General features: G+C 51.4%; 1 protein-coding gene across 5 annotated transcripts in view; it reads left to right on the forward strand.

Annotated features, from left to right (window-relative positions):
• RPH3AL (rabphilin 3A like (without C2 domains)) overlaps positions 1 to 14,482 on the forward strand; it is a 34,974-nt gene that overhangs the window by 7,980 nt on the left and 12,512 nt on the right. For 4 of the 5 annotated variants that reach the window (XR_011155949.1, XM_069033671.1, XM_069033675.1 and 1 more), the window contains exons 3-6: positions 127 to 270; positions 1,788 to 1,917; positions 5,272 to 5,358; positions 12,589 to 12,769. Coding sequence is in view for 4 of the 5 variants with exons in the window: in XM_069033671.1 (XP_068889772.1) it covers positions 127 to 270; positions 1,788 to 1,917; positions 5,272 to 5,358; positions 12,589 to 12,769 (542 nt within the window). In the remaining variant the exon portion in view is untranslated. The remainder of the gene's footprint in view (positions 1 to 126; positions 271 to 1,787; positions 1,918 to 5,271; positions 5,359 to 12,588; positions 12,770 to 14,482) is intronic. The other variant, XM_069033674.1, reaches the window with a different exon arrangement.

Here is a 14,482-nt window from a genome sequence, read left to right on the forward strand (position 1 = left end):
CAGACTTCCCTGAGGGGACCCTGACGTGGGTCTGTGTCGGGGCAGCTGCAGCCTGTGGGGCAGGGCAGGGGTTTTGTGCTTTCCTTCCTTTCCCAGCTGAGTCCTGCCCTCCACCCCCTCCCACAGGCTCCAGACGGGCTGGTCGGTGCACACATTCCAGACTGAGAAGCAGAGGAAGATGCAGGCTCTGAGCCCGAAGGAGCTTGAGGTCATCCTGGGAGTCATCCGCAAGGCAGAGAGATTGGACATGGTGGAGCAGCAGCGCATCGGGTACGGTCACGTTCATTGTCCCCTTCCCTCCCAAGGAAAGGTCAGCACAGACAGGAGTGGCTCTCCCAGCTGCCTGAGCTCAGCCTCCATCACTCAGAGCATCCCTTAGGTCAGTGATTTTCCCCTCCCATGCTGCTTGTTTGGAGGTGACGACCATTGGGGAGGATGTCATGTTTTCCCTGTCTCTGAAGTCTTTTCATGCCTTCTTTGAGCCTTGGGGATTGCTGACACACAGTCCCTGGAAAATGCAGGCAGTGCTGAGGCAGTGGCTCTGGAAGAGGCAGGGAAGGTGCTGGGCTGGTGCACGGGTGGCTCAGGATCACTGCTGGCAGTGCAGTCAGGTTTTCCCTTGTCCGCATCAGGCCCCTGGGATTTTGCCTGGAGCAAAGAATGAGTTTATGTTCTAGTTGGCTGAGCCCTCTGGATGGGGTTTGCTAGCTTGAATTATTTAATTTACAGACAACCTTTTGCTGCTGCAGGTTCCTGTTTGTGCTCAGTCCTGCTGGAGGTCTGGCCTGAGCTGTGTCTGTGATCGTCCTACACTGAGTGCCTTTAAAGCCGAGGAGTTGGGCAGCCCTGCAGCATTTCCAGCAGTGTTTGTGTTCATGAGACAGGAAACCCCAGGGACTCCCAGCCCATGTCCAGCAGGCCCAGCTTCCTGCTTCTCTGCTTCCCTGTGCAGCGCTCGTTAGCGAGGGCTAATGAGAAGTGACAGCAATGTTTTTGTGATAAATGGGGGACCCCAGCAGCGGCCAGTGACCCTGAGCTGCAGCAAGTGCTACCTATCCTGTGGTGAAGCATTCTCTGAAATGCCTTTGTTCACTCCCAGGAGTTCTTTTGTGCTGGAGTCCAAGTCGAGGGTCATAAATCCAGTAATGATGGCTGGGTCTGGCTGTGCAGCCGGACCTCCCCGCCATGGGCAGTACCTCCTTCAAACAGCCCTTGCTTTGCTCTCGGAATGGGCCCTTCCTGGTGGATGGGACATTAGCACTAATGAGAATGGGACTCATGGATAGCGGGATCGCTTCCTGCTGGTGCTGCCGCTGATAAATGGCCTGGCTGCTGCTGTCCCCCTCTACAGATGGAGGCCTGAAGGTTGCCAAGCAGTGATCTCGTGGCAGAGCAACCTTGCTCTGCATGCTCTCCACACCCTGCATCCTAATTGCTTCTCCCGCCTTCCTCCCCTCTCCTAGCCCTGCTGTTGCAGACATTGTGCATGCCTATGTGCTTCCTGTCCTCCAAATGGGCTGTGGAACAGAGCAGGGAGCAGTTACTGGCGCTCCTGTGCCATAGCCAGGCTCATTTTGGTCTTTGGACTTCAGTCTGGCCTTCCTGCTTCTGATGGGACGTGGGCACGGAAGTGCCTGCTGTGCTGCTTTCACGGAGATGGAAAAATGGAGAGAGCTTGGCAGGTTTAACTCCTTTGCCTTCTCCCAGTGCTTTTTGACTTGCCCTGGTCTGAGCACTTAAAGCTTTTCCTGCAGTGCTGTGACTGCTGCTCTGCCTCTTGCCTGCAGGCGCCTGGTGGAGAGGCTGGAGAACATGAGGAAGAACGCGATGGGGAACGGCCTCTCGCAGTGCCTGCTCTGTGGGGAGATGCTGGGGCTGCTGGGCAGCTCCTCTGTCTTCTGCCAGGACTGCAAAAAGGTGGGTTTGGTCACACGTGCCTGTTCCTGGCAGCAGAACTCTCTAGGAAATGCCACCAGGCCCCTTGGAAGCTGGAGAGCTCTGCAGGGTTAACTGATTTTATTCTCGTTGGTGCTGTCAGACCATCGAGTTTTCTCTTGCAGCCCGGGGATAGTAAGAGATTCCTCAGGATCCTGAAGTGCCTGAGGTGCACTCAGTGCTGGGATGGGCTGTGCCAGCCCCCTCTGCATCTCTCAGCTGGGGTTTGCAGAGTGGAACAAGGGGCAGAAATGTGCAGCCATCAGAGGCAACTCACAACAGAGCCTGTGAGCGTTGCTGCTACTCACTGCAAGGTTTGCCCTGAGACCTTCCAAGAGGGCTCAAGTCCATCCTCAAGCTCCAAGCCAGTGTAAGTTTTCCAGCCCTGTTCCTCAGGGACTGCCTGTGTTGTGTGTGTTGTTGACAGGGAGAGCCCTGCTCTGCCAGCAGCCCAGGGATGACTCCGGCTGCTCTTGGCTCCACAGCCAAGGGGTTAATCTGTATTGCTGCGGAGATGATGATCTCCAAGGCAACCACCTCATCCTGCCTCTGCTGGGAGCCTGGTTTTCCTGCACTTGAAGCCCATCTTTCCCTGGGGAGTCACCTCTGGGAGTTCCTTCATCTCAGCGTGTTGCCTGTGGCGAGGTGAGGGCACCTGCTGGGCGCTGGAGTGTTTCTGACTGAGTAAAACCTGCTGCTTTACCATGGGCTGGTTCATGCTGGCACCTCTGCCAGTTGGCACTGCTGGCTCTTGTGGGACACAGTTCTCGTGCAGAGCAGGCTGCTGTGAGCTCTGCTGCCGAGCAGGTTCCTCCACTGGAGCCCGTGCGCAGAAATCGCTCGAGGGATGCAGGGATGATGCAGAAGATTCCTTCTAAGGCAGTGCTTGGGAAAGGAAACACAAATCTTGGAGCCCCTGGGTCCTAAACCACGGAGACAGCAGCTTTTAAGGAAGGGGTATGGAAGGAAGCAGCAGTGGGGAGTGAAAGGTCTGGTTGGAATGAGAGCAGCTCTGAGAGCAGTGTGGTCTCTGTGCACTGTGGAGAATAAAGGGCTGGTGGCTGGCAGGAGACTCTTGGCTGTTTCCTGTATTTCAGGCATGTGGAATAACAGGATGTGCTCTATTCCTGCCTTCTTCCCGTGGCAGTTCTGCTCCCACCTTGTCAGGAGCCAGCTAAGTCACGTTGCCACGGGGCTTTTATCCAACTTCCTGTGAACCTTGTACACTACTGAGGAGGCAGAGGCTGCTCCAGACACTTCCCAGCCCTGTCCATTTGCAGGAGTGACCCTCAGCTGGTGGCACAGTGTGAGCCTGAGGCACTGGGAGGGCTGTGACCAGAAAACCCCAGAGAAAAGCTGGGGTTTTTTTCCCTTTTTTAAATGTTTATTCCCTTTTTGTCTGGAGTCTGTTGGGCAGTTCAGCAGCATTCACATCCAGGTTGATTTAAGTGAGATCCTACTTTTCCAGGGTGCATTTTGCAGCTGCTTTCAGACTGGCTGCACTTTTCAGCTCTGTGCCAGCCCAAGGCAATGCTGCCTGGATGCCCTGGGCTTCTCCCCTTCTGCTTTTTAATGTTGTGGAGTGAACTCAGGGAACAGCCAACCCTTCAGCAGAGCACAGAGTGAACTGCTTGTTCCCTCTTGTCCAGGGATATCCATCACTCATGCAGCACTGTGTGCAATAAGCAATTTGTCAGGGAATTATGGATTTTTAAAGTTCATATTTTTCTGGCAGGCGCTGCTCTGTTACCGTGTCATTGCAGCCCATTTAATTCAATAACAGGAATTTGTAATGATGCACCTGAAACGCAAAGAATTTACCTTCAGCAAGTCCTTTCTGCTGAGCTGAGGTCCTGCATTTCTGATGGGTCTTCTGAGTGCCACTTCCTGCTTTAAAAAGAATGCTTTTGATATTAGTTTTTATTATCTGGGAAATAAAGGCTTTGTGGCAAGACAAAGGTGCGTGCGAAGCCAGATGTGTTAACAACAGCAGCGGTGAGACAAAGCCCAGCGTGCCATTTACCATGCAGAGGGGATTGATGTCGTGTGGAAAAGGTGAAGGATGAGTGGGAGAAAGAAGTGCTTTGTCTTGGGTTTAATGAGAAATGGGGCTGCATTTAACGCCCTTGATTTTTATGTCTGCTTCCGAGGGGTTGTGAGCGATGCTCAGTTTCCCAGCGACTCTGCGGAGAAGGGGAGGAGGAAAACGCTGTTTTAATGTTGGGATGCTTCAGAATTCATGGCTGGGAGTAAAATGGGTTGGGAACTTCCACTAGAGGGAGCGTTTGAATGTGCTATCCGTGTGGGGATTGGGATCTTGGAGGGTATTTCAGGCTGAGCTGCTCCCGCAGGTTTTGGGTTGGAGGAGGGAGAGTTTGGGGTCGTTTAGGTGGTGTCTGTAATTGAATCTGCAAATCCCCCTTGGCTTGGGGAGCACCATGTTGAGGGTTGATGCACCAGACCCAACAGGTTGTTCATTATTCCTCTGGGAGGATGAGGATGGGGGCAGGAATAGTGGGATGGAGGAGATGAGACCTTCATCCCTGGACACAGGAGCAGCCTGGTGTGGGGGACATGTCAAACCTTACCTGGGGACCTCCAACCCTCGTGGTTTTCCTCTCCTCTTGTGAGTGGCTTTTCCTCTGTGAGGATCAAAGGTTTCATCCAATTTCTCATTCAAGCTGCATGCCAGGGCTGATAGGCATCAGCTTCATTATGTAATGTTGGGTGATTCAGGTTGTAAATGGCTTGGAATGCCAGCAGGGACTTGAAAGTTCCCTCGTGCAGCAATAAAGGCTGTGCAGAACCAGCAGACATTCAGGAAATGTGTGGAACCGTGGCCATGCCCACTTCCTAAACAGCCACAGATCAAGGAGAGTGTGCTGAGCTGGGGGGGAAGATGTGGGATTTAAGACCAGGGGTGTGAGAGGAGGGAGGAGAACATTCCCAGCCTTGCACTTGTGCCTGGTTACAGCTGCTTTCCACGCCACAGGGGTTGGGGGGTAGGATTTTGGGGAATAAAAAAGCTGCTCTGGAAATACACCTGTGGGTGGTGGGGTTGGATTTGTTCTTCTTCTCAGCTCTCTTCCCACCCTGAAGTCAAGGGCTGTGCTGTGGATTTGTCTTTGTCTCAGACAGACTTCAAGCAGCTTCCTACAGTCAGCGGTTCTCCAGGATAAACAGGAAAATTGTGCCATGGTTTAGGTTTTTAAGGAAAGCAAAGCAGAGCTGTTGGAGCAGGGGTTTCTCAGCCTCCTCTCCCCCAGGGGCTGTGGGGAGCTGCTAACACCACTTTTTTTTTCCCCTTTTTTCTTTTTTTCTCTCTCCTTGTTTCAGAAAGTTTGCACCAAGTGTGGGATAGAAACTGTTGGAGCCCAGAAACGCCCTCTGTGGTTGTGCAAGATCTGCAGTGAGCAGAGAGAGGTAAAACACAGCTGTGGGGAGATGGGGCTCAGCAGCGTCCACCTGCCCACCCCAAATCTGTGCAGAGTGTGTGTGGGCTCTTCCCTGTGCTTTGGAAGGCAGAAAATGGCATTTGGGAGGCTTGGCTGGAGGCCAGGCAGGCTCAAACACACACAGTGGTGACAACTTTGTTTTATGAGGGGGTGAAGGAGAAAAACCACACCTGGAGCCTGGCTTTGTGGGGTTTCTCTAGCTCTGGCCATAAAGAGACTGTTCCCTTACACCCTTTCCCTCCTCACTCTGTGGCAAATAAACTTGGCTAACTGTTTTTTTTTTAAATACAGCTTGAGAGATGTAGAGCATAACTGCAATATTTGTCCCACTAAAAATAACTAGGATTGCAGCCTTTAAATCTGTTTTCCTCCCTGCCTGCAAAATCCCATAACTTGCCAGTGTGTGAGACTTCTAATGCAGGTCTCTCAATTTTTATATCCTTCATCCTTGACTTTACACTGCAAAAAAAACCCAGTAATGGGCTGCCTCAATTCTTGTCTGCCAGCCAGCATCCACCAACATCAGGGCTCGCTGCTCTGTGCTGAAGAGAGGCCTGTGAATTTGTTCTGTGATTACAGACGGATTTTCACTTGTTCCCATCAATTTATTTTGGGCTTTCATTTGTGGTCCTTGAGCATCAATCCAGTCCAGCTATTTCTGACCAGTGTAACCTGGGTGCTCTGCTAAATCAAGTTTTGACGTGTAGTGAGAGTGTTTGTGCAGGTGTTGGAGGTGCTGAAATTTTTTTTTGGTATTAGTTGTGGAAACTTTGCATTGCTTAGGTTTTACTTTGGAGGGATTTTTTTGTGTGGGAGCACTCAAAATCCGTGTTCAGGTAAGATGAGGGATGCATGGATGCAGCTGGTCTTTATCAGCAGCAGTGTGGGTAGGGCAGGAGAGCATTCCAGCTCCCTGGATTTTGATAATAATTTGATACACTGAATCATCCAGATGTTTTGAATTCCAGATAGAGATCCCAAAATAGAAGCGAGGCAGGTGCAGGTATTCTCTGCAAGGAAACACAGGGACTAAAATTTACTTTATTTCTTTTATTCTGTTTTGGTTTTTTTTAAATCTCTCTGTACCACTGTGGGAGTTTTTCCTATTTCTTAAAAAAATAATAAGTAACCTGGTCACTGGACAGAGAATATTAACGTGTCCAGCACATGTTATGTGTGGCCAGAGTGTGAGGGTATGATAACCTTCAGCACTCTCTGTGAGTCCTGAGATACAGCCAAAGTGTGTCCCTGATGAAAATGGATGGACCTTTCCTTCTCAGACTAAATTGTAGCCTCAACTTGCCTCTCAACCCTTAGCTTTTCCTTTATTTTTCAATTCCCTTTAAGGTGGGTTCAAGTCTGTCTCCTTTCTTGTTTATGCTGGTGCTGCTGCCCTGAACAGGAGAAGGTTGGAAGGGTCACAGTGTGGGCACACAGACATCAAATCATACATCCCCTCTGTCTTCCCACAGGCCCTGCCTTTATTTTGAGAGATTTGAGAATTAGCAGAAGCCTTGGGGCATGTCAGCCAGGGCAAGGAAGTTGAGGCAAATCAGGATAAATGCCTGGAAATTGGCTTTGATGGGTGGCTTTGGTCTTCCCTAGGTGTTTGAGGAACAGGGATCCAGGCAGGGAGCTTCAGGAATGCACTGGAGCGCTGGTGGAGTAAAAAAACAGTATCCCCCTTCCTCTGTCCCCTTCTCAAAGTGACTTTAGGCACTGTGGCCCACCAGCATCTCAGGATGGTGGGGCTGGACATTCCCATGCACCAGCTAACAGCTGCAGTGCGTGGCATTATCCACACATCTTCCATGGCATTATTTATCCCTGCAGGCTGGATTTAAACCAGCGTAAGTTTGTGACACGTGGTACCTGTCACCCCCTTCTGCTGCGTGGACAACATCGGTGCTGGCCTCGGTTGTGATTAAATAACCATCCTTCCTGGGTGAAAATGAACACCAAAGCTGTTGTTTACAGCAGTTCTCCAGTCAGAGTCGAGTGCTTGGTGCCCACAGATCCCTCTGGGAATCCCAGCCTCAGCCACTCGGAAGCTTTCTCTGCTGCTTTCTGTTTCCTTGAAAACCTCCCCTGGGAAGGCTGTGCTGCATAGCGATGAGGAACGAGTTGCTCTGACACTGTCTTATTTCTGGAGAGTGGAGGCGATGAATGGGCTCTGCCTGCTGTTTCCCGGGATTCTGACTGCATCCCAGCCATCCCGAACAGAGCAGCATCGGGATGTGCAGAGCCAGGGTCTCCCAGGGGCCAGGAGGAGCTGGGAGGAAAGAGCTGTGTTCTGGCAGAGCCTGGATGTTCCTGCTGGCAAAGGGAACGTCCCCAGGGACCCACAGGCACCCCCCCCACACCAAATATATCAAATAGGCCTCACCTGCCTCAGGCCAGAGCCACTTGTCCCAGCTGTTTCCAGAGGGAGCTGATGGAAACCCCTCCTTTGTTCTTCCAGGATTCTGTGGATGTTTTTCTTTGCAACGTCTTTGGATGGCAGTGGAACTGAGGATGATGTGGATTGTGGTTTAGTGTTCCTTGCAAGCAAGGGTAGAAGCAAATCCAGCCACGCTCACGTTCACTTTTGAGGGCAAGAATCTCCCTTCCTCCTTCCCTCCTTCTCGTGCCACGCTGCCTGTCTTGGCTGTGATCTTGCTTTTCCTTTCTGCACACAGAGTGTGGAGGGCTGATCCTCCCTGGGGCGGTGCTGCTCCTGCAGGGATGCCGTGGGGAGGTCGGGGATGCTGATCCCTGACTGCAGCCAGCACTGGCTGTGGGTTTGCAGTGAAACTCCCCCGGGAAGGAGATGCCAGGGCAGGAAGGGAGCAGCTCCTGCGGTGCACAGGGCTCGTTGCAGCAGCTGTCAGAGCAGCAGAAGGTGCCTGGCAGGAGTGGTGGTGGGTAAATACACAGCTGGAATGATTCCCTGCTGCCAGGCCTCTGGCAGAGCACAATAACAGCACGGGCAGCAGTGCCCATGCTGAATTAGCTGTGCGTGGCCGAAATCTGCCTCTCACCTCCTGGCCTGAAGGGGAAAAGGGACCTGCTGGGTTTTGTCAAATCCCTGCCCAGCCCTTTAACTCTGCACAGCCTCATTTTCACTGATCCCACCAGGTTCTGCAGAGCACCTTCCTGAATTACCCTTTTATATATATATAATTTTTTTTTTTATATATATCCATAATTAGCGGTGCTATCATTGTAATTAAAATCCTCTTGGAAGCACTCGTGCACATTTACATTTGAATTGACACATCCAGAACTGTAGGGATCATGAAAGCGGTGTCGGTGGGGTGGGGGGAGAGAGTTTGTTTTTTTTTAAACTCCCTCGAACATGAAAGAGAGCGTCAGCTACCAGGGACCAGTGAAAAGTTTGAATTTGCCCCCTCTGCTTCGCTTTCCTTTTAATTCTTTCTCCTTCACTGCACGGCATTTTCATGGCTGCCTGCATTCCTCAGTTTATCCCAACAAACCACGCAGGGGAAGAAGATTTTTGCGCTGGAGGAACGGAATCGTCTCCTCCCCTTTTGCCCCTGGGGCTTCCCTTTTCACTTACCCACTCCTACCACTTGGAACATTGTAAAGCAGCATAGCTCGGGGTTATTCCTGCCTGGCATGACGATTTCCTGGCAAGACACCCCACGGATGGAGAGGGGGTGCTTATTTTGGGCGACTCTGGATCGACATCGGAGCGCTGTGCACCTGTTTGCAATTGAAAGAACTCATCAATAGCCTCTGCCGTATTATTTTGGGGGTGGCAGCGAGTAGTTAGACTCAAAATAGTGTCCTCTAGAATAGAGCCATGGGGGGAAAAAAAAGAGGCCTGATTGAAAGGGGGATGATAAATGGTTGAAGGCTGGCAGCCAGTGCAGCTCGAGAAGCGTCGGGGTCAGGGGGGCGATAGATTTTGCTATTCCGGAAACAAAGCCCCGAATGGTAATTTCAGTGCCTTTTAATTTCCTTCATCCTCAAGTGCTGAATGTGGGAGTTGACAACAGATTGCTGTAAATAATGTAATTGGAAATCTCTGTGTTATGGAAAAGCAGATGAATGCAAATAACGAGGCTGAAGAGCGCTCGCTCTTTCTGCGCTGCCAGTGGTGTTCGCAGCGTGCCAGGGCCGTGCTGGAGAGCTGGGACAAAGTGGCTGTGTGGGAATGTGCTGCAGGCAGGGGATGCCAGCAAGGTCCTCCCAGGGTGGCTGCATCTGCAGGTGCCTTTTTCTTTGCTGTAGCCCACGAGAAGCTGCTTCCCCACCTTTTGGTATTTGCTGCTGTCAGCATGGGAAGCTAAACGTGGTGGTTTTCCTCTCACCAAGCTCGGGCTGCTGTGAAGGAAAGGGCTGCAGGATGGGAACAGCTCCTGCATGGCACGAGCAGGAGGTGGTAGAGCAAAATGTGGCTTTGCAGCAAAGATCCTTCCTAAGCATCTCTGTTTAGGGGATGTGGTTTGGTGAGGAGATCTCTGGGGAGGCTGCGAGTGTTTGTTATGATTCCCTCAGCTGTGATCCATCTCTTTATCAGCAAGCCCTAATCTTTTGCCTGTTCAGGGGCTTGTTTTAGCACTTGTATGCTTGGGGAAGTTTGAGCAGCAACATGGGTTTCACCAGGGCCCAGTGATTCTCTGTTAGGTCCCATTTCCAGGCTGCACTTGAAAATGCTCAATAAAATCCCCATCTGCTTCTACATGTGTCACTCTAGAGCTGCAATGATGGCTCGATGCAACTTTAATGGGAATATTATCAGGGTTATAAAAGGCATTTATCTGTTGTGGCCACGGCTGTCCCTCTCCCTGGCGAAATTCCAGCTCCACACAAACCCAGACTGCCGTGGGGAACAAATTTCGCCTTAACGTGAACTGGTGGGAGCAACATCCTCCCCTCCTTGGCAAGAGTAAACTGCTCATAGACAGGAATTTTATTCTCAAGGCTCTGTTACAGATTTATTAATTTAAAATCAAGCAAGAACTTTGCTGTCAGGCCACTCTGGCCATCAATCAAATGCCATCAATAGCAGTCAGCAACATCGACCTGTTTTGATCCAAGGATGCCCAAACTGCCCCCTGTGCTCATGTGCAGAGCAGGACGTGATCCGTGGTCCTTTGGGATGGGCTGTGCTGCAAAGTGCTGCAAACCTGGAGGGGCAGAGGGACTGAATCCATACAGGGGAGAGCATCTTGCTGCAGCTGTTTTTGAGCTGATTTCAAAACAATTTCACTGCTGCCATAATAGGACCAAACTCTATTAGAAGCACCGATTTAAAGGGAATATGTATGCAGAGAATCAATTTTATAGTAGTGTTACCACATCAGAGCTGGGTGTATTATGTCATTAACTCTTTCTGTAACGACTTGCTTTGGGGTAGTGAGAAACCTGGGGGTGACCAGCCTTTGTTCCAGCCATCCGTGCTGTGTCTGATTGGTTTTATGGTGTGCCTAAATTGGAGCTCGCCTGAAGATAATAGGTCTCTCCAGTGCTCCAAATTAAATTACAGATGTTGCAAGGTCTGTTCAGAGAGTGACTGCACCAGAGGGCTGTTTCCTCCCCAGCAGTTTATCCAGGGAAGGTGTGTGTGCACCTGATTCCCAGTGTGTGTCAGGGATGGACAATTTCCACCAGCTGCCAACGCTGTCCCTGTTCTCCCGCTGTGTCCCGTGGGTGCAGCTGCTCCCAAAACCTCCAGCCTTCCTCAGGGAGCTCAGGGCTTGCCCAGCCTGCAGCTCCTGCCTGGGCCATGCTTACCTGAGCTGCAGTGGGCTGAGTGCTGTGCAGAGATGTCTGTCCCACACTTCAAAAATCTCTTGCATTTCCTGATCCTTGGAAACCAGAGCCTGTTCCTGCAGGGTCCCTGTGCTGTTGTACACACTGCACCGAGTGCTGTGCAGACCCCACGTGCCAGCAGAAGGGACAGAAGGAGCTGTGTCAGCCTGTGCCTGCCTGGCTGGGTCACTTTGGCTGTTGGCACAGTGGAGAAGGAGCTGCCAAACCCACTCTGTAGAAGAACAACTTGTAGTCTTGGGAAACTGGCTTCCCAGCTTTTTGCCTGGAAGGCAGACTCACCATCCTGCTGGGTGGTTACCCAGCAGGAAAACGTTGGTGTAGCTGCAGGATGCTCTCACCTCCTGGTCTGCAGATCCTGCTGTGATGCACGAGCCTCTCCTTGCATGTGTGCTGGGTCACAGAGGTGTTTGCTTTCTTCTGCTGGCTGCTCTTCTTTTAGAAACCATATTACCAGGTCCCCCTCTGAGTTCAGATCACCTGCACTTGGCTTTCAAGACCCCAAACACAGAGATTTGAGCTCTCTGGACTGGGAACCAGGCAACCATCAGTGTCACGGTGCTGCTTTTTGTGCCTGCATGAGAACAACTCCTGAATGCCAGGTGTTGTCCCTGCCCTCTGCTTTGATTAAGCTCTAAAGGCAAAATGCAAATGTATTGCTGCAATTGGGGATATCTGCATTTGCACCCACTGCCATCATGATGAATCTGTGGGTAAAACGCTTTGGGAACTTGGAGTGGAAACGCTGATGATCTCCTTCGCTCTGAACAGAAATGCAAGAAATAAAAAATGATATTTTTACTATGTTAACTTATTTTTTGCCCTGGCTGCATCATTAGCTCATTATCAGGCTGCTGGAAGGCACACAAGAATTAGGTTTGTAGGAGGTCATTTCTCCTTGTCTGAGCTGCCACCCTTCTCCCTTCCCCTGGCTTACAGCAGGCTTTATATTAAATATACTTAATAGAGTGCCTTCATCATAAGCTGCATTAAAGCTAAATTGGAGAGGAGAGGCTGTTCTTACAGGAGCTATTACAGTTTAGTGCTTGAGGTCCATTTCCTGCTGCAGGTTCAGGTTATTTGAGTGTCGTTCTCGTTCTGGGGTTTTCAAGCTCGTTGCACGATCTGGCTTGGCCTGAATTGCTCTGTGAGATGAACACTGAGGCTGTGCTGTTGGTGCAGCACGAGGCAGCACTTCTGCCATCACCCTCCTTCAATCTGTACCTGCTGCTTCTTAGCAGCTGGGGTTTTGTAGTTGTGGAAAGAGGACAGAGATGAGTCTGGGCTGACAGGGATTGGGGAGGAATTTGGGGTCGGAGGAAGTGGCTGGGCCAAACTTGGTGGGGAGTTCATTTTGTGGTGGCTGTGCTCTCTTGCTGTGCACACCCAGCTTGAACTGTCACATCTGTGTCTCTGGCAGGTCTGGAAGAGGTCTGGGGCGTGGTTCTACAAAGGGCTGCCCAAGTACATCACGCCCTTGAAGAGCAGCGCTGGCAGCAAACCCCTGGAGCTGCAGCCACAGCCCTGGCAGGGCGAGGCGGCCGTGCCGGAGCCTGAGAGCGTCAGGAGCAGCCGCTCCTTCACCTGGGCCAGGGGAAAAGGTTGGTTGTCCCATGCTTGTTGTCCCACCCAGGAAGCAGGTGGGAGAAGGACCTGGCTTCTCCTGCTGCCGGCAGGATCCCAGTAATCAGGGAAGTTCTCTGTTGGAGGTGTTATCCCTCAAGGTGTGGTGTGTTTCTCACATGGACGTTGGAGTTTGTGCTGTGGTGTGTTTTTTGAGGATTCACTGATATTTAAGTGAGTGCTGATGGCCCTGACTTGTCCCAGTCCTCCTGGACTCCCCATCCTTGAGTCAACCCCTGCTTTCCTCCGTTCCTTGTAGCCCCCACTGTTTTTCTGGGATGAGCCATGGAGCAGACACCTGCCTGCAGTCACAGCCTAAAGAGCTGCTCCTGGTGGACATCACTGTGCAGCCAGGGCTGACCCAAGGCTGGTCTCATTCCCTCCCTGCTTGGGGCTACCTGCTCCTGGCTTCTGCTGCTCTGCTGGGCAGATTCCTCAAGTCACTGTGAGCTGAGTTAGAAATTGCTCTGCCAGCATGTGAGTGCTGCAGAATCAGAGCTGCTGCCAGTCTGCTTTGATTTCTCTTCCCTTGTCTCAGTGTGGATTAGCAGAACTGTCTGGCCTCTCTCCCCTTCTGTCTTTTGCTGTTAGATCCCCTCAATTGGAGAAGATCTGTCGAGTGAACCAGCTGCGTGCACTCTTCCACTTATCAGAAGTGCAGGGTGAAATAACCTTTTAATAAAGAAATCTCAGGAGACTTGGGTTTACAAACCTTCCCTTCAGGGCCCAGCTAAGAAAGCACTCCCAGCCCTACTGTAACTTTTGTAATTAAAGACAAATTAGATCAGCAATAGACGGTTGTGTTTCCCTCCAGGAGATGCTTGGAAGGAGTTGTCTCAGCCGAGGGACTGATTGATGAGGTTGTTTTTTGTTCACATGATAGAGAAAACATTGAGTTGAAGCTGTTGAGCCCAGACCTGGCCTGTTGCTTAGTTCAGCTTTTCAGCTGAGTTTTGTTTTTTGGAGAAGGCTTCCCCATAAATACAGGCAGGAGCAGCAAAGGAGCAGGGGAAGGACAAAAAAGTGACCTTTGGTAAGCTTTGATGTGGGTGGTGAGCTGCCTTTCTCCCTGCCCTCTGATGTTTGTCTGGCTGCTGCTGTTTTATGGGTCGGGCAATATTAATTTATGGCTTTATTTTCTGGTGCTTTCTTTCCCTGTTGCCCTTCTCTGTGAGGCTGCCTGTCCTCTGGACGGCTTTCAGTGGGCACTGCGGGCTGGAATTCATCTCTGGAGCAGGCAGCTTGTGCATCTCCCCCTCCTTTCACCTCTTTTGAAGCTGCCACTGCCAGGACTCCTGCTGTTTGTCATCCCAAAGCTCTGCCATGTGCAGGGCAGCCTCCTTCCCCCGTGGAGATATGTGTCCATGATATTGCCATTGTGAATCTGCAGTGGGAGCTGGGCTGAGCTTCCCAAGGCAGCCTGGTTCCCCCTGCCTGGCTGATAGCATTTGTCAGCTCACACCTTGTACAGCCTCACCCAGACATGTCCCTTCAGCTCCAAGCAAAGCCCTGGTGCTTGTTTGGCAGGATGTTCCCGGGAATGAGCTCTGACAGGCTGCTCTCCGTGGGGTTTCCATTATCTTGGCCAGCCCTGTCCAACCCCTCTGCTCCTCTCTGATGTGCTGACGGAGCCATCTCTGAGCTCTTCAGGGCTTCAAGTCAGGAGGAGCCAGCACGCTCCTGCCACGGCC

The sequence above is a fragment of the Aphelocoma coerulescens genome, chromosome 19 (genome assembly GCF_041296385.1).
Source record: "Aphelocoma coerulescens isolate FSJ_1873_10779 chromosome 19, UR_Acoe_1.0, whole genome shotgun sequence".
Classification (NCBI taxonomy): Eukaryota; Metazoa; Chordata; class Aves; order Passeriformes; family Corvidae; genus Aphelocoma; species Aphelocoma coerulescens.